At 42.0% G+C, this 25,651-nt stretch overlaps 1 protein-coding gene across 1 annotated transcript in view; it reads right to left on the reverse strand.

Annotated features, from left to right (window-relative positions):
* Pamr1 (peptidase domain containing associated with muscle regeneration 1) overlaps positions 1–25,651 on the reverse strand; it is a 93,361-nt gene that overhangs the window by 44,599 nt on the left and 23,111 nt on the right. The window contains exons 2-3 of the mRNA XM_048443617.3: positions 18,160–18,336; positions 11,025–11,153 (exon numbers count right to left, since the gene is read on the reverse strand). Of these exons, the coding sequence (XP_048299574.2) occupies positions 11,025–11,153; positions 18,160–18,336 (306 nt within the window). The remainder of the gene's footprint in view (positions 1–11,024; positions 11,154–18,159; positions 18,337–25,651) is intronic.

A 25,651-nucleotide genomic window follows, 5' to 3' on the forward strand; every position in this document is an offset into this window, starting at 1 on the left:
AACCCAAGCACCAGGAGCCCTCTGCAATCTTTCTTTGACTTTTCGAGTCCTCCTTCTTCTGACTTCTGCCACTTTCCATTCTACAAGACTAAGATACTGCACTGAACTGAGCTCCCAAGTTCAGTCTAAGAGTGGGAGGAGTGTGAATATGAGCAAAGAGGTCAAGACTATGATGGCACACCCACTGAAACAGTCTACCTGAGCTAATGGGAGCTCACCAACTCTAGCCGGACAGGAAAGAAACCAGCATAGGTCCAAACTAGTCCCTCTGAATGTGGGTGACAGTTGTATGGCTGGGGCAGACTGAGGGGCCACTAGCAGTGGCAGCAGAATTTATCCCTATTGCTTGTACTGGCTTTTTGGGAATCTATTCTCTTTGGATGGATACCTTGCTCAGCCTAGATATAGTAGGGAAGGCCTTGAACCTTCCCCAAAGAAATGTATGTGCCTTATCCTCTCTGAGGGGTGGATGGAGGACAGGGGTGGGGTATATGGAGGGGATGGGAGGAGGGGAGGGAGTGGGAACTGGGAACAGTATGTAAAATAAAAAAGATAGCTTGTTTTCTTTTTTTTTAAAAAAAGATAAAATGTAAAAAAAAAAAAACCCACTAAAACACTGTAGTTTTCTGAGGCTGTGAGGCCCGAGACCGCAGGTTTATGAATCTGTAATGACACCCCCTGTAATGATACCCCTGTAGAGATCTTCTGTCTAAACCTTACCCTGATGAATTAACAAAACTTCATTTTAGAAAATACTAGGTGGAGATTGTCTTCGCTTTAGGTTTCTGCACAACAAGCTGGCTCATAAGATCTCCAACAGCCTCGCTTCTTTTTCTCTGACAGACACAGTCTTCATGGGTACCCTGCCTTCTACCTGCTTCAGCAGCCAGCCCCCAGGAACCAAGCATCCTTGAACCTTGTTCATCTGGGAAAGAAACTGAAGCCCTGCTTCTGGAGGCTGAAGTCTTATAGGTTCTATATTCACAGATACCTAATGGTCTTAAAAAAAAAATTCTGATTGAATTCTGCTAACCTAGTTATTTGTTACTGTTGGAGAAGGGGTCTTTTGTGCCTTCTCCTCCTTCCCAGACACTGGGCTTCAGCTGACCAGTCATGGGCAGCTGTCTGCAGCCATCTAAACATTAACTACCTGGTGTCAAGAAACTTCTCAGACAGAAAACATGAAGTGCTATTTACCACAGAACACTTACCCTGGCAGAACTACTTCCTCCTTTCTTTTTCCCCTCTTAAATTTTTTTTTGCAGTATACTTCTTTTATATTAATTTCTGCCCAAACACACATACATACACACAGACATATATGTGTGTGCTCACAAACAAACAAAAATAAATAAATAGATAAATAAACAAACAAATCTAAGTTCATGATTCTGGGTTGGAGCAGGAGGTCCTTCTGTCTTTGTGTTGCTTTCATTGGTTAGTGAATAAAGAAACTGCTTGGCCTGATAGGGCAGAATTTAGGTAGGCAGAGAAGACAGAACTGAATTCTGGGAGGAAGAAAGCAGAGTTAGGGAGAGAAGTCACGGATCCTCCACCTGAGATGGATACCAGTTAGAATTTTACCAAGTAAGCCACTGCCACTTGACGATACACAGATTAATAGAAATGGGTTAAATTAAGATGTAAGAATTAGCCAATAAGAAATAAGAGCTAATGGATCAGGCAGTGTTTTAATGAATACAATTTCTATGTGATCATTTCAGGGCTAAGTTAGTTGAGTGGCAGGGACGAACAAGCAGGCCCTCCCCTTTCAACACTGGATTAGTAATAAGAATAGGATTGTTCTGGTTTCATTTTTATTACTATGATAAATCACCCCGTCGAAAAGCAACTTATGGGAGAATAGATTACATTCATCACATCAGGAAAGTCACAGTGGCAGAAATTTGGGGCAGCTATTCGCTTTCATAGACCAGAGTAGAGAAAAGGGATGCTTGCATGCACATTTGCTTACTTGCTGGCTCTCTCCTCTCTGATACCGTTCAAGACCCACTGTCTAGGGAATGGTGCCGTCCACAGTGGGCTGGGTTTCCTGTACCACTTGCCTGTATTCCCTACAGATGTGCCTATAGGCCAACCTTATCTAGATAAGTTCTTGTTAAGACTTGGTTCCTAAGTGATTCTAGGTTGTGTGAAGTTGACAGTAGAAACGCACCAGCACACACATTAATTATTTATTGAGTAGTTACTATTTCTCAGAATAAGGAACTTATAGGCAGCACTTGACTTAACTCTCACAAGAATTAATACATACATACATGCATACATATGCACATACATACATACAAACAAGCAAACACTCTCTAAAGACCAAGGACCACTGTTGTCTCTATTCATAAAAAAGAAACCATGATTAGTAAATTTCTCTTCCAGGTTCTGACTGCTAACCACTACATGGTACCATGGCACCCTCCTCATAGTAGACCCAATTGTTCATTGCTCTTTCCCTAGAAAAATCAGGACTTGCCACAGAAAGCTGTGACAAGGTGATCCAATTTTCAGTGAATGATCTCTGCTGTCCCCCAATCCCCACACCACCCTTTCATTCCTTTAATCTTTCCCCTCCCAAATTTTCTCTTATCCATTTCTGGATATAACCTTGCACAAATCATCTCACATTTCCTAGCCTTCAGGCGTTTGGGGGCATGACTCACATACCATTCCTCTGCTCCTCTGCCTCTGTCCAAAATATAAGAAGATAAACGAATTAGTGGGCCATAATCTCTCCCCGTAAATCCTCTCATCTTGGTTGGTTTCCTAACCTTCTTAGATCCCCAATATCCTTCAGAGGTTGAATTGTTGGGATCGCTGTAATATTGACCTCCAGTGTGACATCGTCAAGGCTTCCGGCCCTCTTGCTGTCCATATGTACAGGTGAACGAGAAAGCAGTCTGAGGGTCAAGTTAAATAAATACCATTCTAAGGTGAAACTAGATACCTATCTCTCATCCTGTAGAAAAATCAACTCCAAATGGATCTAAGATCTCAATATAAGACCTGAAACTCTGGACCTATTAAGGAAATTGGGGAAATTATTCGAGATAAGGAACAGTCAAAAGACTTCCCGAATAACAGCTATGTCACTCAGGAAATAATAACAACATCTGACAAAGAGGACCTTGTGAAATTAAAAACGTTCCTGCACAGAAAAAGAATTTGTTAATCAACTAGGGAAAAAGTCTACAAGAACTGCAGGAAAATCTTCACTAGCTGTATGTTCGAGAGAGGATTAATATCGAGAATATACAAAGGACTAGAAAACTAAACAATAAGAAATCAAACAACCCAATCAATAAATGGACTAATGAAACAGACAATTTTCAGAAGATAATTACAAATAGTCAATAAACACATGAAAAAGGTTCAAGTTTATCATTGTAAGAGAAATATAATTTGAAACTACGTTAGGATTCCATAGCACCCCAGTTAGAATGGTGGTCACTAAGAAAATAAATCACATGTACTGGTAAGGATGTGGACAAAGGAGAAGCCTTATGCACTGCTGAAGAGAAATGTCCAGTTACTATGAAGTTTTCTCAAAAAGACTAAAGCTAGAACCACATGATCCAGTTCTCACTCCTGGGCATCCACCTGAAGGACTCCAAGCCAACACAGCGCAACAGAGACACACGGACATTGACACTTATTGCAGCATTATTCGGTGTCTAAAATATGGAACCAACGTAGGTGTCCGACAGCACGGAAATGGATAAAGAAACATGGCCTATATATACATGGAATTTTTCAGCCTTAGAGAAGAACAAAGTTGTCATTCACAAAAAAAAAAATGGAGATGATCATATTAAGCAAATTATCCCAGTCTTAGAAAGATGAATATTATGTGCTGTCTCTAAAACGTGGTCCCTAAATTTTATATAAATATATGAAAATCGCATATGTGTACATGACATGAGAGTTGAAGAGAAAGGGGACTGACAGGAGGTGAGGGGTCAGGAAAGGGGGTGGGGCTATGGAGGGAACATGTGCAGTGTACAGTTCATATTGTGGAAGTTGCCCTTAGGTGACATGATGCCATATACAATGAATATATGCCATGAAAATTAAATTCAAAGAAAGAACAAAACATCCCATTTCCACATACACACAAATAAATAAATAATCCTAGCCCAGAAGCCAGTCCTGGAGGTCAGTAGGTGATTCTACCCAAGAAGTTGACTTTCCTGTCTAAGAAGTTTTGAAGACAGCCTTCCTCTTAGCTTAGATACAAGCACTTCAACCAGCTAGCACTTAGTGACAACCCTGAGTACCGCTCCCCTTGACAGGAACCCAGAGGCACAGAAGAATGACCATTTCAGGACCCAGAGGAGAAGTGCAAGAGAACCTGAAATGCTTATGAGGACTGAGAAGGGGAGGGGGTGCTCAGAACCAATGAGCAGAGACGGTGTAGAGGATCTTCGGTGGCCAGATTTGAGGCTCAGAAAGAAATGTTGGCTAGGCATCATGTCACTCCAGCTCTCGGAAGGACGACGCAGGAAGACAGACTTCCAGGCCATCCTGGGCTACATCCTGAGACCCTGTCCAAAAAGAAAGTGAAAGAAGAAAAGGTTGTGCTAGTGTTATAAGACACAAAACACTCAAGTTTGTAGTATAGAAAAAGAGAAGTCATGTCACACACTGAGAAATGATCATAGCTGAGTCTAGACAGACAATAGAAACACAGAGAGTTCTTTAAACTCCATAGACTTGAAATTATTCTAATTTAAAAGTCGAGAGAAAGAACAAAGAAGCATCTTTCCTTTAGTAATATAGCACCCTGGCTCCTAGCATGGATAGTTAGAGAACACCAAACTGTCTTTCTTGAGCAGGAAGGTGAAAATGAGTAAACTCTCTGGGCCCTGGAATCAAACATTCTCCTAGAAGCTAGAATCTGTCTGTAGCAATGGATGAAACAGTCACATACCAAGTTTAAGACAGAAGGCAGGTTAATATTATCATCCATATGGACTGTTAACAAGTTAAGGTACTGTTCCATCTCGCCAGTGACAAACACTCTAATGCTTTAATAGAACCCGGAGTTTTTCAAGTGTTTACTAGCCTTTCCCCTTTCCTGCTAAGTGGAAGTACATAATACTCACAGAGGGAAATTGCCGGAGCCCTCCAAATGGTACCCTGCAGGAAAGAAGCCGGGCTTCAAGACAGACCGAAAGGATTGTTTGGGCGCCATCTACTGGCAAAATTCTGGTACTGTCTTGTAGCTCCTGCACTGTGCCTCAGCCAGGACAGGGCCACTCAAGTATCCAGTCGCCTCTTCACAGAAGGCAGCTTAATTAATGTCCAGCTGCAGACAGGCATTCAGCACACAGACATAAGACTCATTTCCTCCCTTGGATTTGTTTAGAATTTATGCAGTGACAGAATGAAGTGTAGGTGATAAGAATCTAATAACACATAAAGGTGGTGTCTTCTTGGGGTTGATCTTTTCCTACAGATGGAATTTACCCTCCTTGGGGGCTCACTGTATTCTGTGACAGCCAGCCCAGGCTTCCATAATAAACACTGCATGTGTGCTTGCAACTGTGATGACATAGACTGTGTGTGGAACGAAGCTTTCAAAACAGGCAGAACGCAATCACGCCGTCCCATGTGTCCAAGACAGAATCAGACACAGAGAGAAATCTGGCCCTTAGTCTGCTTGTTTACTTCACAAGTAACTGTTTTCCTTGTTTGTTTTCTCTCTTTATTATTGTTTTTACCTCCCTTGGCTGATCTGCACCTCTACAACAGAAGAAACCATATCTGTTTGCTGGTCGTCCTGTGTCCAGCACCCGGCGTGCATTCTTTTGAATGAATCTACAAACTGAATAACACCACAAGCTTCCTACTTGACCTAGTGAGATCTCTGTCTACCCTGAGGCGGCTCTGTTGCCCTTCAGAGTGTCTGGCTCCTGAAGTGTTACCATCAGCAACCTAACCAACCGGACTCTGCAGCCAGCTCTCACATCAGCAACCCAACCAACCACTCACGCTGAGGCTCAACCCAAGACCCAACCGGCAGAGACTTTAGGAAAGGCCATGCGTGGGATATCTCTGGGTACCCCCTCTCCTGTAACTATGCCTTATCAATCTCCTAAATGCAAATATTCTTTCCCTCCACTCTACCCCATACATGAGTAATCGCATGAGGTAAGAGGAATGTGTGTCCCCTTGGCATCAAGAGCACGAGCCTACTGGCTGATTTGTAACAGCTGTGTGGCTTATTTTTTGCTGGCGGGATGTTAGTGAATCGCTGTGAGCAGAAGCCTCAAGTGTGTCTCTGTGCCCAAACGGAGTTCCAAATGACTTCCGCCTTCTGCTTGAGGCTGCACCCAGAGCTCTATCCAGGCCCACACTGAGGGTTTCATTGTCACCACCCCAAGAACATGCAGTTAGAAATCCTGTTCTCGGCCTGACACCTCTGCTGTCTATGATGCTCCATGGTTCAGCCTGACACCTCGGCCATCTACGATGCTCCATGGCTTTACTGCCATTAGACCAGATTTCTAGTCCAACAGTTCTCAACCTGTGGAGCATGACCCCTTTGGGGACCAAATGATTCTTTCACGGGGGTACCTAAGACCATTGGAAAACACAGATACTTACAATACGATTCGTAATGGTAGCAAGATTACAGTTATGAAGTAGTAACCAAGGGAGTCATCACAACATGAGGAACTGTATTAAAGGGTCACGGCATTAGAAAAGCTGAGAACCACTGTTACTGCTCATGAGTGTCCCCAGTCCCCCTTCTGCCTCCACCAGTCTCTTTCTACATCACACCCTTTCCAATCCGAGGCCGTTTCGGCTCCCATGCAGCAGGATAGGATCTCTCAGCATCCCTAACTGACCATGTCACCTTCGTAGCAGCTTCATCTGCCACTGCATCTCAGGATATTTGTGCATGCCTTCCGCATCGCTCGGGGTCCCTTTCCTGCTTCCGACGAGGCAGTTTTAAACATTTGAGGCTCTCAAGCCCCAGCCTGACTCCACTCTGCTCTCAGCAGAGGGCACACTCCCTACTTGCTCTGAAACAACAGACCTATTAGACAGATTAGACAGGAATTCTCTACTAGCAAGCAGGATACTAGTGTAATGTGTGTGTGTGAGCGAGAGACAGAGAGACAGAGAGAGACACAGAGTGAAACACAGAGAGGGAGAGAAAGAGAGAGAGAGAGAGAGAGAGAGAGAGAGAGAGAGAGAGAGAGAAGCAAAAGAATCTGTAGTTGGAGCCGCCAGAGCAATATAATACAGCAGGTCCCTATTGAAAGGTAGAGACCAGTTGTGCCTCAGTGCATGAGCACAGGTAAATGCTAACACCTGTATGGAATGGCTCACACATCTGGAGTACTTTGAGTTCCAGAAACCTATGACCCATACAGTCTCTTACTGATGCGCAAACTTCCCCTGACCTCAAGCTGAGCCCCAGCTCACCAATACTCCCTGCTGCAGCTGCTCGGAGTGGGAATTAAACTTGAGGCTCCTCACCTATCTACCAAAGTGCCAGTGAGTGGCATCTTGAACTTTAAACCCTTCCTTCTCACGACTTTTTCTTTCCTCCTCACCAAAGTCACTAAGTTAGAATTTCTAACTACGACCATTGCCCACGGTGCTAACTCTGCTCCAATGGGCCCTCAATATGCTGCTGGAATCACCTCTCAGATGTCACTTTTCTGGCTTTGTGGGTTAGTTTTTATCAGCTTGACACAATCAGAAGTCACTTGGGAAGAGGGAATGTCGGTTGAGGAACTGCCTCCCTCGAACTGGCCTGTGGGCCTATCAGTGGGGAAAATTCTTGATTTCTTACTGCTGTGGGAAAGCTCAGCCCACTGTGGGTGGTAGGTGGCCCTGGGATGTAGAGGAAGGCAGTTGAGTACCCGGGGGCAGCAAGCCAGTAGGCTGTGTTCTTCCACGGTCACGCTTTAGTTCCTGCCTTGGCTTCCCTCATGATGTGTCAAAGGGTTGTGATGTTTTTCACAGCAACAGAAAGGAGATTAATATACCTATCAGACCATCAATACACACCAAGGATCCTCCTCCAAACCATCAGAATCCGAGCTCCAGCTCACACAGGTCTCTAGAGCCTGGTCTCACCTACCTTTCCAGTCGCTCCCCGGTACCGTCACACTGACCCAGCCACACCTGGTCTCAGCCTACCTTTCCAGTTGCTCCCCAGTACCATCACACTGACCCAGCCACACCACACGCAGGTCTCTAGAGCCTGGTCTCACCTACCTTTCCAGTCGCTCCCCGGTACCGCCACACTGACCCAGCCACACCTGGCATCCCCTGCCTGAAGACACACTGCAGTTTATACCGTGATCCTTCCATTCCCTCTGCCCTTTGCAGCCCCTGAGTAAAGTCATCACACAACCATCACCCGTTAGAAAAGCTCCCTACCTCTGCAGCAGACAGGCGTCACTACACAGAGACACACCCAATCGGAATGCAGAATTGTCGAGCTTACTTCCAGCAGATAAATCGACAGAGCACTCCTACACCTAAAGCCCAGGAACACTATGGAAGAGGAGGCAAATGGCATCTCAGTGCATCTGAATGGCCTCTAAACTCCTCAGGGCCGCACAAGATTGTAAAAGCCAGAGAATCAGGGGGCTTGCTCCAAAACTATGTCTCCCAGCAATGTCAGATGATACATCCACCAAGTCTCACCAACATGACAGCTCAACCCTGAGCTAAACAAGGACAACACCAAGGAACACACTAAATGATAGAGAAAAGCCCATGAAGCCCCAACCATACACAAAGAGCTGTAGACAACCAAAGAAAGCTGGGCGTGGGAGAGGAGGGTTCCCTGGGAAAGAGTACACCAACTGATTGTCTAACGCCAAATGCTCAGCCCTGAAAACATACAAACAAGTAACATTATGTGGACTGAACAGGAAGAATATAGATGCAGAAACATATCTGTATGCAATAATAATTAGTTTTTAAAAAAGAAAAAGAAAAAAAAGAGGCCACAGATTTGAACAAGAGCAGGGAGGAGTGTATGAGAGGGTTTGGAGAGAAAAGGGGGAAAGGAGAAATATTGTAATCAGATCATAATTTCAAAAAGATTCCTATATGACTCTTTATATCTGTAATAATTGTTCACTTAACTGTGTTCTCAGAACACTTAGTTCAACCCGAGTTCGTATCTCATTGTGTTCATATCTCATCCTTGGCTTCCCAAGGCACCTGAATAGCGTCTAAACTCCACAGGCCCGCCGCATGTGATTGAATCTCTATTCAGTATGTCACCTCCACACAGTCCCAATATAACCTAAAGCAAGTGAAAACCCTAAAGTTATCTTATTTACAATACAGTCATACATTATAATGATGTTTCATTCTTTCTGTGGGTATCCACGTGGTGTGTGTGTGTGTGTGTATGTGTGTGTGGTGTGTTCATGCTCTGTATTTGCATATGTGTGGAGATCAGACGACCTTGGGTGTCATTTCTCAGATACTCTCCATGTCTTTTATCTTTGATTGGCCTAACACTCACTAGATTAAGTTTGGCCATCTGCAATATCCAAAGATTCACCTGTCTCTGCCTCCCCAATATCGCCATGCCTGGTTTTTCATACAAGTGCTAGAGATCAAACCCGAGTCCTAATGCTTACACGACAAGTACTTTCCTGACTGAGCTGCCTTTCCAGGATTTTTCTTAATTTGTTACTGAAAGTAGTTTAGTATTAGGACTTCTTGCTATCTTATTAAATAGAGGTATACAGAACATATTCAAAATATCACATGCGTATATGGCGTTGGGCTTTCACTATCTCTAAGCAAAGCACTAAATGCCCCATGTGTATTTAATTCATTTAATCAGCTTTATAAGGTAAGCAGCATTCTTCCCTATTTTAAAGAAAAGAAAGCAACTGTCATCGAGGCTAAATGACTTGCCCAAAGTCATATGGAGTTACAGGCAGTCATTGCTTTAGCCCAGGTCTGTGTCATAGCAGAGTTTGTATCCTGATCATTGTCCTCCCGCGCTGTCTCCTAGAACAGCTGCCAAGGTGAAGAGTGGGTTATACCCTATGGCTGACCTACCTGGAAAAAATCTACACATCCCAAAATTCAATTTCTTAGAACCCAATTAAAGTGGCATGGAAGCTTCAGTAGAGACCAGCACCTTAAAATGTACCCACCTTCTAGAACTGTTAGGTTCACGCTGGACTACAGACAAACCCGGCTCCTCCCCTGGCTATGCTGGAGTCTCCAACTACAACTGTTTGGTCTCACATTGGGACCAATGGTTGGGTCAACATCACTCCAAAACATCCTTGTAAACTGGGAATGTTGTTCATAGAACTGAAGCTGATGGTCCTAACTGCTTCTGATTCCGCTAAAAAGCAAACAAAGCAGCTGAAGTCACACCACTTGGGCATTGCTGTGGATGCAGGCTCTCAGAGGACCTCAAGGCCAGCCGTCCTGGGGCCAGCCAGGAGGCCTTTCCTCTTCTGAGAGGGGTGTTAGCTTTCTATTCTACTTTCTAAGATCTTTGAAGCTCAGAGAAGAATAACAAAGACTAATCCTCCCAGATCAAGTACTTTCCTGAAATTCCCTTCCTGGGTAAAGTGGCGTGCTGGCAGTTTGCTGTGGTTTCAAGAATTTAACCCAGGAGTTAAGCAATTTATCAAAGGAATTCCGATTTTAAATGCACTACAGACAGCAACAGTAGAGTCTATTTTGCTGACTCCTGACCAAAGCCACCTCTCAAGTTCTCCTGGCACGGACACTGGGCGCATAGTGTATGGAACAATTCGGCTTCACTTGAGCAAAAGGCGAACTTGATAAGGAAGCTTCTGGAAACAACAATCCCAAATGCATGTTCACTATCTACCCTCCATAGATGAAAGCACATCTTTGATTTGACAGTCTTACCTACAAGGCCCTCTGGCTACAAGCTTTCCAAACTCAGAGTCCACCAAGATAAACTTGGATTGTGTTGCAAGCTGGACCAAGCAAAGCTGGAATTGCTGAGTGTGTGTAGGGTGTCTACTTACGCATGCAGTCTCCTCCGTACCAGCCTGCTCTGCACTCTGCACAGTAGAACCCCTTCACATAGAAGTCATCCAGAGTTCCGCCCCATGAGCCATTCCGGCAGCTCTTGCAGTTTTCAAAGATGGTACAACCTGAAACATCCCATAATATTAGTCTATAGTCTACACGTTTGCAGATTCTGAGGGTTCTCGGGAAGCAAACTCTCTCTCTCTCTTTCTCTCTCTCTCTCTCTCTCTCTCTCTCTCTCTCTCTCTCTCACACACACACACACACACACACACACACACACACACACTCACACAGCCCCATCTCTGCCTGAGGCATCTGAACCTGGAAAGACGCCAAAGATCTTAGGTGAACCTGCTCCTCCCAAGGAACAGGAGAGTCACCAGGATTCAGGCAAGGAGTGTGGGAGGGAATTTGAGCATCTCCCTGATTAGCGGTTGTTGTTTTATAGAAAGTAATACAAAACAGCTTGTAGTACAGGATGGAATCAGCTAGTGTGGCACTAGTTTTTGCTCTTTGCAAATGTTTATCATATAATAGAAAATTCAGATGAACAAAAGAATTTATTGATGGAAAAGAAAGAAACACCCAAAACAGTATCATCTGGAAAGTTCTGCTAACTCTTTCTTATACCTAGTGGCTAGGAATATAATCCAGACCTAAATTCAATCCCAGAATCCAGGTTAAAAAATTAAAAAAACAAAAAACTGGGTATGATGGTGTGAAGTTGTAACCCCAGTTTTGTGAAGGCATAGACAAGCAGATACCTGGGGCTCACTGGTGAGCCCACCTAAACTATTTTGTAGTGATATCTTGTTTGTGCTCTAACAAATAAAGCTTACCTGGACAACAGAGCCAGCCACTAGCTAGCCATGGAGGCCAGGCATTGGTGGCACACACCTTTAATCGCAGTACTTGGGATTTCATGCCTTTGAGCCCAGTACTTGAGAGGCACACACCTTTAATCCCAGCACTAGGGACGAAGAAACAGGAAGTGCTATGACTGGGCAGAAAGAGGACTATGAGGCAGGTGGAGACAGGAGCTCGCTCGCCTTTCAGGCTGAAGAGTTGGTAAGGTTAGAAGGAGCTGGTGCTTGCTCCTTTGTCTCTCTGATCTTTCAGTATTTACCCCTCTATCTGACTCCGGGATTTTGTTGTTAAGACCAATTTGAATTCATGCTACACTATTTGGCAAGTTCCAGACCACTGAGAGACCATGTCTCAAAAACCAAGATGGGTCATATCTGAGGAATGACAGCCAATGTTGTCCTCTGGCCTTTGAACACATAAACGTATATATGCTTATAAATATACATATACTTGAATAGTTACACACACACAAAATTAGGCTTCTTCTATGTATTAAGCATTTTGTCTTAATAATTCATTTTTATTTACAAATGGTAAGTACCTTTCTATTAAATATTCATCTATGTAATGCACTTTTATAACAAAATTACAGTATGAAATCAGCCCCGATGACTAGCTACAGTCTTGCCCTAGAAAGGTCAGGCAGGCAGCCCCAACAGACAAAGCACATTAGAGGGAGCTGAGGGTTGTTCAGATGTGGTTTGCCTCTAAAGCAAGGTCTCTTGAAGGGTTGAGGGAGCGTGAGAAAAGGTAGAAATAATTTTTTCTATTTATCAAAACACAGACCTAAGTCCTGCCTTAATGCCCTCGCCTGTCAAAATGTGATTAAATGGTATCTACCTCTCAGAATTGTTTAAAAATACATTCCCATGTGTAAAGTGTTCGACACATAATAGTAAGTACACTGAGATTATGAACTCTTATTATTCTGCTTTCTTATAATTTCATCTGACTTATCCTTCTCATTGTACACTCCACACCTAATGTTACCTGCTTATTGCCATTCTCCTAGTGCAGACTCAAGTGAAGGGATAGAGCTTGATCTGCATTAAATCCCCAGAACCCAGTTTGGTGCTGAACAAAAATTATCCCAGAGAATGAATGACTAGTGAACTATTGGAGATGGCCAGTGTTGGCTTGGATTGACAACATGGTTTTTCACTTCGTGTGTGTGTGTGTGTGTGTGCGCATATGTGTGTATATGCGTATGTGTCTATGTTTATGTATGTGTGTGTGTGTGTGTGTGTGTGTGTATGGGTGTGGGTATGAGTGCTCTATATTCAGTGGGACTCAGAGTCCTCTCGCCATTTCCTCCTGACTTTTCTTTCTCTTTTACCAGAGAAGCCAAGTTGCTGATCTGATTAATGTGGTTGACGCATCCTCTGCCTCAAAGCTGAGACCCAGTGGGCTCCCTGAACCTTCCAAGCTCACTCATATGTCACTAGGAGGCAAATGCACTCAGAACCTGTACTCAACAGCCCCACTAGCTCTGTTCCTTAGTATAGCTACATATTAGGGTTTTTAGGTTCCAGCCACAAAACCCAGCCTGGAGATGGAGGTAAGCCAGGCTCTGCAAGAAACACACTAGGATGCTCATGGGTTGTCAAAGGAGCTATTGCAGAGCTGCACAGCCCAATGTCAACAAGCTATAGTAATTCACACAATGTAGTCTTATGCAACCGAAGAAATGAAAAGGATGGATCTTTCTGATGTGAGATATCTCCAGCACATATTGTTATGAAAAAATACTACAAGACAGTTTGCAATGTTTATGCTATGTTGTCTTTTGTGTGGAATCAGGGAAGAGAAATAAAAGCATGTGCCTATTCCCTTGTGTTTTCAGATACAGAAAACAAATAACCTATCTAGATATCAGATAGGTGGCATAACACCAAAAAGGAAGCCACATCTCTTGATTTTACAGTACAGCATTTCGATTATACACATCTACCGGCATGCACTCTAAAGTCAAGAGTAACCATAAAGAATCATAACTGTATGAAGTGGGGTTATGGGTGGTATAGATAATGCTATTGTTATTTTTCACATTTATAGTATGCTATAAGATGAGGCAAATAAGGAATTACTTTAATATTTATAGGAAATGACTTTTCATCATGGGAAAAAAAGTAAATAGTCTTGTACTGTTATGTATGGACTTGAGCATTTGCATGCTTCCTATTATTTCTTTGAAAAGAATAGGTATAGGATAGATAATAGAGGGATTAGAGATAGAGGATAGATAGATAGATAGATAGATAGATAGATAGATAGATAGATTGATTGATTTATAGTTTGATGGATGGTAGATATACAGACTGACCACATCTTTAATCCCAGTACTCAAGAGCTGAATTTTGTTTAAGAAGACCTGAGCTACATAGAGTGATCCTCTCTTAAAAGCATTGGGGTCTGGGCACGTAACACAATGGTAACATGCTGGGCACTCTGGGCATGATTCCCATCACTGCAAGCGTGTGTGTGTGTGTGTGTGTGTGTGTGTGTGTGTGTGTGCGCGCGCGCGCGCACGCTCTAACAAATATCACACAAAGAAAGAAGCTAGAAGCTGATTACCTATTGTCTTGGTTAGGGTTTCTATTGCTGTGAAGAGACACCATTACCACAGCAACTCTTATAGTGGAAAACATTTCATGAGGGCTGACTTTTAGTTTCAAAGGTTTAGTTCATTATCATCATGGCAGGAAGTATGGTGGTGAGCAGAGAGATTTGGTACTGGATAGTGGATACTGGAGAAGGACCCGCTACATCTTGATCCACAGGCCAACAGGAAGTAGACTGAGATACTGGGCATGACTTAAGCATCCTGAAAACCTGCCTCCACAGTGACACACCTCCTCCAACAAGGCCACACCTCCCAGTAGTGCCATTCCCTTTGAGTTTATGGGGCCCAATTACATTAAAACTACCACATTGATCAGCAATGACAATCCAAAATTCAGAAATACCCACAGTACCAAGACAGTGCTCTTGGGATAAGAATTTCTTGGAGAAACAACTGAATACAGATCTGGGTTGGAATAGATAGATAGATAGATAGACAGACAGACAGACAGACAGACAGACAGACAGACAGATAAATATAGATATAGATATATAAAATCTGAAAAACTTGTTCATGGTAGAAACCCAAGAAGCTTCTAACGCCAGGGCCCATGTCTGAAAGACAAGGAGTAAAGACTAAAGGAACTCAGTACCCTAAATATGGGGTCATATGTATGCTAAAGGAGGTAATGACTGAAGCTGATAGACTACGGATATAAACAAGCTGCAGTTCCCAACTGAGGCTTCTTGGACCCCAATGGTGGCTTCTCAGGGCTCGGAAAAGGAGTTTCAAAGCAGCCTTCTTCCTTTGCCTTGCCTACCCTTCAGGGTAGCAGAGTGATTTTTGTGGGACAATCCTCCACTCTCCAGAGCCAGTGGTCACTCCCAGGACCTCCGAAGGAGAGACTGCAGATTTTGCATGCTGCCTATAGGTTGTACCTTTCTTGCCTGTCACATGGCTGACTGACACCCATATCACCTTATAATAGCTGAGGCTACCCTGTGGTTACCCAAACTCAAACTACTGAAAATCGTGCAGACCGTGGCTAGTGTCCCATAATAGAGGAATCTTGAGGCATCACTCAGTCATTTCTCTACAGACCCATCTTGCCAGCCAGGAAGTTGGGGTGGTTAAGTTGTCTTTCTGAAATCAAAATTTCAGTGCCACCAAAGTTAGTTCTGCTTTGTTTTCAAAACTACCCCCTGTCTTTAAAAGAAGGGGGAAGACAAAAATGAAAGAAATTCCACCAGCACAATTTTGATCTTTCATTCCTTCGCCTTCAGAAAGATCACTGGACAGTCTCTGTGTCCCCTTCTTTCTGACCTGTCCCGGAGGTTCAAGGTAAGCCTCCTGGGTTGGGGGCGGAGTGGGAGTCAGAATATAAGGGAGTAATAGCCCCTTGTTTCCATGCTGGTAAATGTCCAGAGTCAGCCACAGTGGAAACACAGTGAGAGGCTCAGCCTCCATCGTCCTTGCTTTCTGCGCTTCCCGCCCAATTCCACTCCCGATGACTCTCAGCCCTTTACCTAACTCTATCCAGCAGCCTTCTGACCTTCACTGCAGCGCCCATTAATTCCCTCCTGCCCTTTGTTCTGCCCTCCTTCAGATCTTTCCCCCATCTATAGCTAAAGAGAAATTGCTTTTAACCTTTCGCCAAAAGATCTCCAGCAGCCTGGATCTCACGGCAGGGCTTTGGAAAAGGCTCTTTTTTATTCCGCTCCTGCTCCTCCTTTCAAATTGCTCTCCCTTAATATCTTCTTGCCTGTCTCCCTTTCCACACATCTCCCAGCACCAACTTGCTTTCCTTGACAGAGTGAGCTCCTTGGAATTCTCAAAAGCTCATGCTTCCTCCTGAGGCAGGTCCCTTGCACATTCTGGCAACAGTTGAACCCCTCTAGCTTCCTTCTGAGGCAGGTCCCTTGCACACTCTTGTCAACAGCTGAACCCCCCTCTAGTCCCCTAGATCCTCTTGAGACTGCCGCCTCCATCTTCAGTGTACACATCACTGATGCGGGAGAATTGTCTGTATTCTGTCAATCATATTTTAATAAAACGCTGATTGGCCAGGCAGGCAGTATAGGCAGGAAAACCAGACAGGGAGTAGAGGTGATGCAATGAGAACAGGAGAATTCTGGGAAGCAGAGCTTCTTCAGCCACTCCTGTACAGACCACCGAAGAGGCATCATGTAACTTGCCCAGCAGAGAAAGGTACGGAGCCATTATGGCTAACATAGATGAGAATAATGGGTTAATATAAGTTATAAGAACTAACAAGAAGCCTGACCTAATGGACCAATCAGTTTATAACCTTATAGAGATCTCTGTGTGATTGATTTTCTCTTTGGGGCATGTCGGCGTGGGGTACCGGGCGGGACAGATACCCCAACAAGCCAGCCCCCTCATGTTACATATGGCGCCCAACGTGGGGCTCGAACCCACGACCCTGAGATTAAGAGTCTCATGCTCTCAGATAACATTATTTCCCTTCTCAGATCTTTGATGGGATTGAAGATTATATAAATGTAGTTACTTTCCTTTCATGACTTGGCCAAGTTATTTGTTATACAAGACTTAAGCTAGTTAGAATAGGATATTTGTATTTATTGTATATAATTTCGTAGGTTTGTACTTATTGTATATAATTGCGTAGTAGGCTTAGAACTCTCTTACTTAAACAAAAGGGGGAGATGCTGTGGGAGTTCCTTCAGCCAATCGCCGCTGAGTTACCAGCCCATTGGGGCGTGGTCTCTCTCCCTTTAAAAAAAGCAGCGGCTGTCCTCCACTCTGTCTTTGTCTTCCGGCTCCGTTTCCGGCCCCTGGACTCCTTTCCTGTTCGCGTGGAGGGGCTGTTGTCTGGGACGGTAATCTGTAAGTTTTTTCCCCTTTGAATAAATAACCATTCTATTAATCATAATTCCAAACTGGTGTGGGATTGTCTGTGACTTACGCCTTCACATCACATCACCTTGCTTAATAAGTCTTCATTGATCTTTCCTCTGCCTCATCCCATTCTCATCCCTGTTACCATGGTACCCTGTGCATCTCTACCACAGTCCTTACATAGCAGCAATCATAGCTCCCTGTTCCCCACCTTCCCTATCAGGCTGTGAGCTCTGGCAATGTTGGGAATGTGTCTTTAAACAAAATGGCCAGATAGATGACTTAGTGTTTAAGAATGTATACTGCTTTTGCTAAGCTCAGTTCTGGCACCCATGTCAAAGCTGCCTGTAACTCTGACTCCAGTGGATATGACATCCTCTTCTGACCTCTAATGGGAATACGCACCCACGCGCGCGCGCACACACACACACACACACACACACACACACACACACACACACAGTTAAATAAAAATTTAAAATCTAAAAAAAAAAAAAAAAGCAAAACAACAAAATCATCTCAAATTGTCATCTCCCTAACTGCCTAAGAGCTACTCTTAGGTCTGCTTGCTAAGTGAACGGATGAGTGGACAAACTCTCAGATGTACAACTAGATGACGGAAAAGAATACCGATTGTATAGATAACAGATAGATTCTTTTCCCTGCAGTCAGACTTAGCTGAGCTGTGTCACCCTTTGTAACCATTGCATCACAGCCCTGGATGGCCGGCTGCCTGCTAGAATCCAGACGTCCGCTCTCTGCCGGTCCATGACCCAGATAATGTGACGATAACTTGTGGTGTCCCATTGCACACTCACCTGGGTGAATCAAGCAGGAGTCACATTCATTGTCCTCATTCCTGCAACACGGGATGGTGTAACCCACCACTTCCTTCTTCCCTGGACAGACGCACTCAATCTGGTCATATTCACAGCACTCCCTACACATGATGTTCCACTCAGCTCCAGGGCAGGCTTCATTAATGACTGTGTACTCTGCAATGGAAAACAAGCAGGTGAGGCTAGGGGCTAGCAGGCATGGGAAGACCCACAAACGTTCCACCGTTAGGAGCAGCCTTGCCCTACCAGGGTGTCACTTGTCTGAACAAGAGGCACTGGTGTAACCTCTTACCAGGTCAGTGTCTCCAAAGTGAGATGACTTACCCCACGGGTAGTCAAAGCCATTCCTTGGAATACTGTTTTTCATCTTATTTTAATCTTTAAAGAATCATGCTTCAGAGGCTGTAGATGCAACCCACTTAGTAGAGTGCCTGCCTATCTAGTATACATAAAGCCATGGTGTTGATCCCCAGCACCACAAAAATGGATGTGGTGGCTCATATCTGTAATCTCCAGTGTTTGAGATGTGGAGGCAGTAGGATTATGAATTCTGGGCCATCCTTGATCTACACAGTGAGTTCTAGGCTAGGCCAGCCTGAACTACAGGAGAACTTTTCTCAAATAAAATTTAAAAGTGTGCTTCAGCAAATACCAGTATACAAGCAGTAAAATGTCTTTATAATCAATACGCCAATACAAATTCCTTAGGTTTTGAATTTGTTTTAGCTGTGTTGAAAATTGAAACTAAAGCACTAATTGCCAAACTGCGGTTCCTCCTGAGTCCTCATTTCTGTTTTTCTTGAGATATATCTGGCTACTGCTTATAGACACATGTGTTGCTCACTGCACAACACGAAGAGAGATGACCATTCAACTGCACAGTTGCATAGGACAACCCGGCAATGGGGCCCATCAGAAAAACCCAGAGACCACTATCTAGATGGGGCCATTCAAATACAAGACTAGTGACCAAGTGGAAACTATGTCATTGCTTCCAGACTTGATTCTTCCATGATGCAGGATACCATAGCCATAGTATCTTCAAATATAAAACCAATAAAGACAACAAGTATCCTCATTAGAATGTTTGAGAGAATGTCAAGGCTGAATTCTTTAGCCTACCTTAGTACAACCAAGCATTCTTTCCCCGGACAAAAAGTATTTGTTTGTGGATGGGATATTTTTCCTTTCATTTTTTTTCATTTCTTTTTATATATGTAAAAATAAACCTTAAATAAAAAAGAAAACCATCTGGCAAAATCTATAAGAGGGATCAGTTGGAAGCTGTACAGAGCAACTCGGGCTAAAAAACAGACCTGCTAGCTCGTATTTAGTCTTCTTGTTTTTCTTTTTCTCCACTTTCCATTTCCAAAACTGTTACATAAAATAATTAAAGCAGAAGTGGGTCAGGTATTTGAGGAAGAAAGTATATCTGTCTGGGCAAGGTCCCATGGAGCTTTCCCTAGAAACTGCCTGCAGGGATCCCCAGCATGCACTCTCCCTAGCAGCTGCTCTGGCTTCCAGACCTTTGAATTTCATAGTTTAGCTCTGTCTTTTTTTCCTCCACATTTGAAAATTCTCGAGGTTATGTCTGGCTTAACCTTGTCTTGTACACGATGTCATAGTCTCTGCAAACTCATGTGCACTTGTCCTGTGGTATCTGTTCTTACAGTCTTTCCGACCCCTCTGACATGGATCCCAGTACATGGATCCCTGTGCACTGAGTGAGGGCCGTGAGAAAGACATCCCATTCAGGGCTGAGTACTCCAAATTCTCCCATTGTCTACACTTTGTCCAGTTATGGGTCTTTGTGTTTACCATCTACTGCAAGAAAAAGCTTCTCTGATGATGGTTGGAGAATGTACTGATCTATGTGTATAGCAATACATCATTAGGAGGGTTTTTGGTGTAAAACAATTATTATTTACATAATTTTATATACAGAATATAACCGCTTTTTTAGAACAGGAAAATTTACAGATGAAGGATATTGCTATTCTTTTGTCAATAACTTCTTCAAGTAAGAAGTTGGTCACTTGGGCTGGAGAGATGGCTCAGAGGTTAAGAGCACTGACTGCTCTTCCAGAGGTCCTGAGTTCAATTCCCAGCAACCACATGGTGGCTCACAGCCATCTATAATGAGATCTGGTGCACTCTTCTGGCATGTATGGAAGGAACATTGTATACATAATAAATAAATAAATTAAAAAAAAGAAGTTGGTCACTTTCATCATAATATGGTGGTAAACAGAGAATATTAATATTTATATCTGTGCCTTCATTGTTTATCAGCAATTAGACTTTTGAACCATGATTGGCCATTTGCTAAGATATAAGTGATCTGAATGGAAAAAAATCAAGAAAAAGAAAGACCTTTAATCACATCTTCTTAAAGATGCATAAAACAAATACCCTGTAACATATTTATATCATAGATCTTTCCACCTTCTAAGCTAAACACCCTGATTATGTTACTTTTTCCCAATATTTGTTTTGAAGCTATAATAGTAGGACAATTTGTTGACTAATTTGATTCTCTATATAATGAATGTCCTTGTGTTCTTTATACAATAAATTACATCTTGCCAAAAAAATATTTTATTACAGAATAACAAGAGACAGGGGTTAAAAATATAATACTATACAGGAATAAATTATAGTTTACTAAGTCACAGTAATCTAACCCAAGTAACATTAAGAATAAAAGTCTTCACAGAACATAAAATTTTTTAAATTTACAAAAATAGCGTTGAAATTGCAATATGAATTACTCCCATAGTTTTGCGACGTTACTCACATGAAATAAATGTACACTTTTGAGAATTTCCTTCTAATTTATAGATCTTCCTTCATTACAAAAATGTTAAACCATAAATTTGACTCTAAGCCACAGAGTGGGAAATGCACTCAGAGCAAGTTTCAGCGAATTAGCACCACTCTGAGACTCACTGAGTCCTATCCTCTTTTGCTTAGGAACATGAAAACTGGCCACCATTTTATCAATGTACAAACATAAAAATTACCTAAATATAAAAATATTTTTCTAGCTAAAATACATTCAAAATGGTGATAAGAGAGAAGTTCATAGCACTAAGCACTTACATTAGAGAGAGCTCATGAATATCTCTTGTCATTTTTAATTGTTTTTACTGAATTATATCTTTTTCTCTGCTCCCCTCCCTTCCTTTTCTCCCCCCTTCTGCCCTCTCCCATGTTCCCCTTGCTCCCAATTTACTCAGGAGATCTTGTCTTTTTCTACTCCCCATGTCCATTAAATCCATGTATATCTCTCTTAGGATCCTCTTTGTTGTCTAGGTTCTCTGGGGTTGTGATATATAGGCAGTTTTTCTCTGCTTTATGTCTAAAAGCCACTTATGAGTGAATACATGTGATAATTGTCTTTCTGGATCTGGGTTACCTCACTCAATATAATGTTTTCTAGATACATCCATTTGCCTGCAAATTTCAAGATGTTATTTTTTTCTGCTGTGTAGTACTCCATTGTGTAAATGTACCACATTTTCCTTATCCATTCTTCAGTCGAGAGACATTTAGGTTGTTTCCAGGGTCTGGCTATGGCAAACAATGCTGATATGAACATAGTTGAGCACATGTCCTTATGATACAATTGAGCATCCTTTGGGTATATACCCCAAAGTAGTATTCCTGGGTCTTGAGGTAGGTTGTTCCCTACTTTTCTAAGAAATCGCCATACCAATATCCAAAGCAGCTGTACCAGTTTGCACTCCCACCAGCAATGCAGGAGTGTTCCCTTTACCCCATAACCTCTCCAGCATAAGTTGTCATCAGTGTTTTTGATGTGGAAGATGCAATCTTAGAATTGTTTCTGATTTGCATTTCTCTGATGGCTAGGGATATTGAGCATTTCCTTAAATATCTTTCAGCCATTTTAGATTCCTTCATTGAGAGTTCTCTGTTTAGGTCTGTACCCCCATTTTTTAATTGGATTATGTGTTCTTTTGATGACCAGTTTCTTGAGTTCTTTGTATATTTTGGAGATCAGACCTCTGTCCAATGTGGAGTGGGTGATGATCTTTTTCCTTTCTGTAGGCTGACATTTTGTCTTGTTGATCGTGTCCTTCGTTTTACAGAAGCTTCTCAGTTTCAGGAGGTCCCATTTATTAATTGTTTCTCTCAGTGTCTGTGCTGCTGGGGTTATATTTAGGAAATGGTCTCCCGTGCCAATGCGTTCAAGGGTCACTAACATCCTAACAGCACACCTAAAATCTCTAGAAGAAAAACAAGGAAGCACACCCAAGAGGAGAAGACTGTAAAAAATAACCAAACTGAGGGCTGAAATCAATAAATAGAAACAAAGAGAATAATACAAAGAATCGATGAAACAAAGAGTTAGTTCTTTGAGAAAACCAACAAGATAGACAAACTCTTATCCAAACTAACTGGAAGGCACAGAGAGAATATCCAAATGAACAAAATCAGAAGTAAAAAGGGGAACATAATAACAGGCACTGAGGAAATCCAGAGACTCGTAAGGATTACTTTAAAAACCTGGACTCCACAAAGTTGGAAAATCTAAGAGATAAATAATTTTCTTGATATTTACCACTTACCAAAGTTAAATCGAGATCAGGTAAGCAATTTAAAATAGACCTATATAACTCCTAGTGAAGTAGAAGCAGTCATTAAAAATCTCCCAACCAGAGGGCAGTGGTGGTGCATGCCTGTAATGCCAGCACTCAGAGGCAGGCAGATCTCTGTGAATTCAAGGCCAGCCTGGTCCATAGCATGAGTTCCAGGACAAGCCAGAACTTCTTTACAGAGAAACCCTCTCTCAGAACCACCCCCAACAAAGAAAACTAGGGCCAGATAGTTTTAGCATAGAATTCTACAAAACTTTCAAAGAAGAGTTGCCACCAATACTCCTCAAATTATTCCACACAATAGAAACAAAAAGAATATTGTCAAATTCATTTTATGAGGCCACAATTACCCTGATATCCAAACCACATAAAGACCCAACAAAAAAATAGAATTACAGATCAATTTCTCTTATGAGCATAGATATAAAAATACTCTATAAAATACTTGCAAATTGAATACAAAAACACCATGACAAGTAGTCTTCAACCCAGAGATGGAGGGATGGTTCAATATATGAAAACCAGTAAATGTAATCCACCTTATAAACAAACAGAAAGAAAAATCCCACATGATCATCTCACTAGATGAAGAAAGGTCCTTTGACAAAATCAAATACCCATTCATGATAAAAGTCCTGAAGAGTTTAAGGATACAAGAGACACACTTAAACATATTAAAGGAAATTTATAGCAAGCCTATAGCCAATATCAAATTAAATGGAAAGAATCTCAAAGCAAGAGGCTGGAGAGATGGCTCAGCGGTTAAGAGCATTTCCTGCTCTTCCAAAAGTCCTGAGTTTCCCAGCAACCACATGGTGGCTCACAACCATCTGATATGAGATCTGATGCCCTCTTCTGGCCTGCAAGCAGACACACAGACAAGAATATTGTATACATAATAAATAAATAAATATTAAAAAAAAGAATCTCAAAGCAATTCTACTACAATCAGGAACAAAGCAAGGTTGACTATTCTCTCTATACCTACTCAATACAGTAGCTCTATAGCTACAGCATTAAGTCAACTGAAGGAGATCAAGGGTATACAAACTGGAAAGGAAGAAGTCAAAATATCTTTATTTTCACATGATAATATACATAAATGATCAAAAAATTTCACCAGGGAACTTCTACAGCTAACAAACCCTTTCAACAAAGAGGCTGGATATAACATTGACTTTAAAAAATCAATAGCCCTCCTAAACCTAAATACAACTGACAAATGGACTGAGAAAGAAATCAAGGAAACAACATCTTTTTTAATAGCCTCAAATATTATAAAATATCTTGGGGTAACTCTAACCAAGTGAAAGACTTGAATTATAAAAACTTCAAGTCTTTAAAGAAAGAAATTGAAGATGCCAGAAGATAGAGAGATTACCCATGCTCATGGAACAGTAGGATTAATGTAGTAAAAAAAATAAAAATAAAAGACATCCCACCTAAATCAATCTACAGATTCAATGCAATCTTCACCAAAATGTCAACACTGTTCTTTACAAATCTTAGAAGGACAATTTTCAACTTCATATGGAAAAACAAAGTTTCAGGACAACTAAAACAATCCTGAACAATAAAAGACCTGCTGGAGGCATCACCATCCCTGATTTCAGGTTGTACTGTAGAGCTATGGTAATAAAAACCACATGGTACTAGCATAAAAGCAGACATATTGAACAACAAACTCAAATTGAAGACCCAGACATTAATCGAAATACATTTTTGACAAAGAAGTGAGAAATACACCCTGAAAACAGACAGCATCTTCAACAATGGTCCTGGTCAAACTGGATATCTGCATGTCAAAGAATATATGACAATGCAAATAGATCCATATTTATCACCTTGCACAAAACTCATGTCCAAGTGGACCAAAGACCTCAAAATAAAACCAGATACACCGAGTTTAATAAACGAGAAAGTAGGGAATATCCTTGAATTCCCCGACATAAGAGACAACCTCTTGAGCAGAACACTGATAGCACAGGCACTGAGATCAACAACTCATAAATGGGACCTCATGAAACTGGAGAGTTTCAGTACAGCAAAGGACACCATCATTCAAACAAAGCAATAGCCTACAAAGTGGGAAGAGATTTCTACCAACTCCAAATCCAATAGAGGACTACAATCCAAAATGTATAAGGAACTCAAGAAACTAGATATTTTTAAAAAATCAAATAATCCAATTAAAAAATATTTTAATTTTTAATTAAAATTAATTTAAAAATATCCAATTTTTAATCCAATTAAAAATTAAAAATGGGATACAGATCTAAACAGAGAATTTTCAACAAGGAATCTCAAATGCCTGAGAAATACTTAAAGAAATGTTCAACATTCTTAGCCATTGGGGAAATTCAAATTAAAACTACTTTGAAATTTTATCTTACACCTGTTAGAATGGCTAAGATCGGTAACACAAGTGACAGCCGGTGCTGGCAAGGATGTGAAATAAGATAAACAACTCATCTGTAGCCAGTGGGAGTGCAAACTTGTACAACCACTATGGAAATCAATATGACAGCTCCTCAGAAAGTTGGGAATCGATCTACCTCAAGACTCAGCTGTACCACTCTCGGGCACATACCCAAAGGACATTTCATCTCACCACCAGGACACTTGTTCAGTCATTGCTCTTCCTTGCTGCTGTATTCACAATAGCAGAAACAAACGAAATGTTCCTCAACAAAAGAATGGACGAAGAAAGGTATATGGACACAACACAGTATCACTCAGATGCTTAGAAAATGACATTGTGAAATTTTCAGGCAAATGGATGGAACTAGGAAAAAAAAACAGCCCTGAGAGAGGCAACCCAGACCCAGAAATATGCTATTATTCACTTG

The sequence above is a fragment of the Myodes glareolus genome, chromosome 10, assembly GCF_982192425.1.
Source record: "Myodes glareolus chromosome 10, mMyoGla1.1, whole genome shotgun sequence".
In the NCBI taxonomy this organism is placed as follows: domain Eukaryota; kingdom Metazoa; phylum Chordata; class Mammalia; order Rodentia; family Cricetidae; genus Myodes; species Myodes glareolus.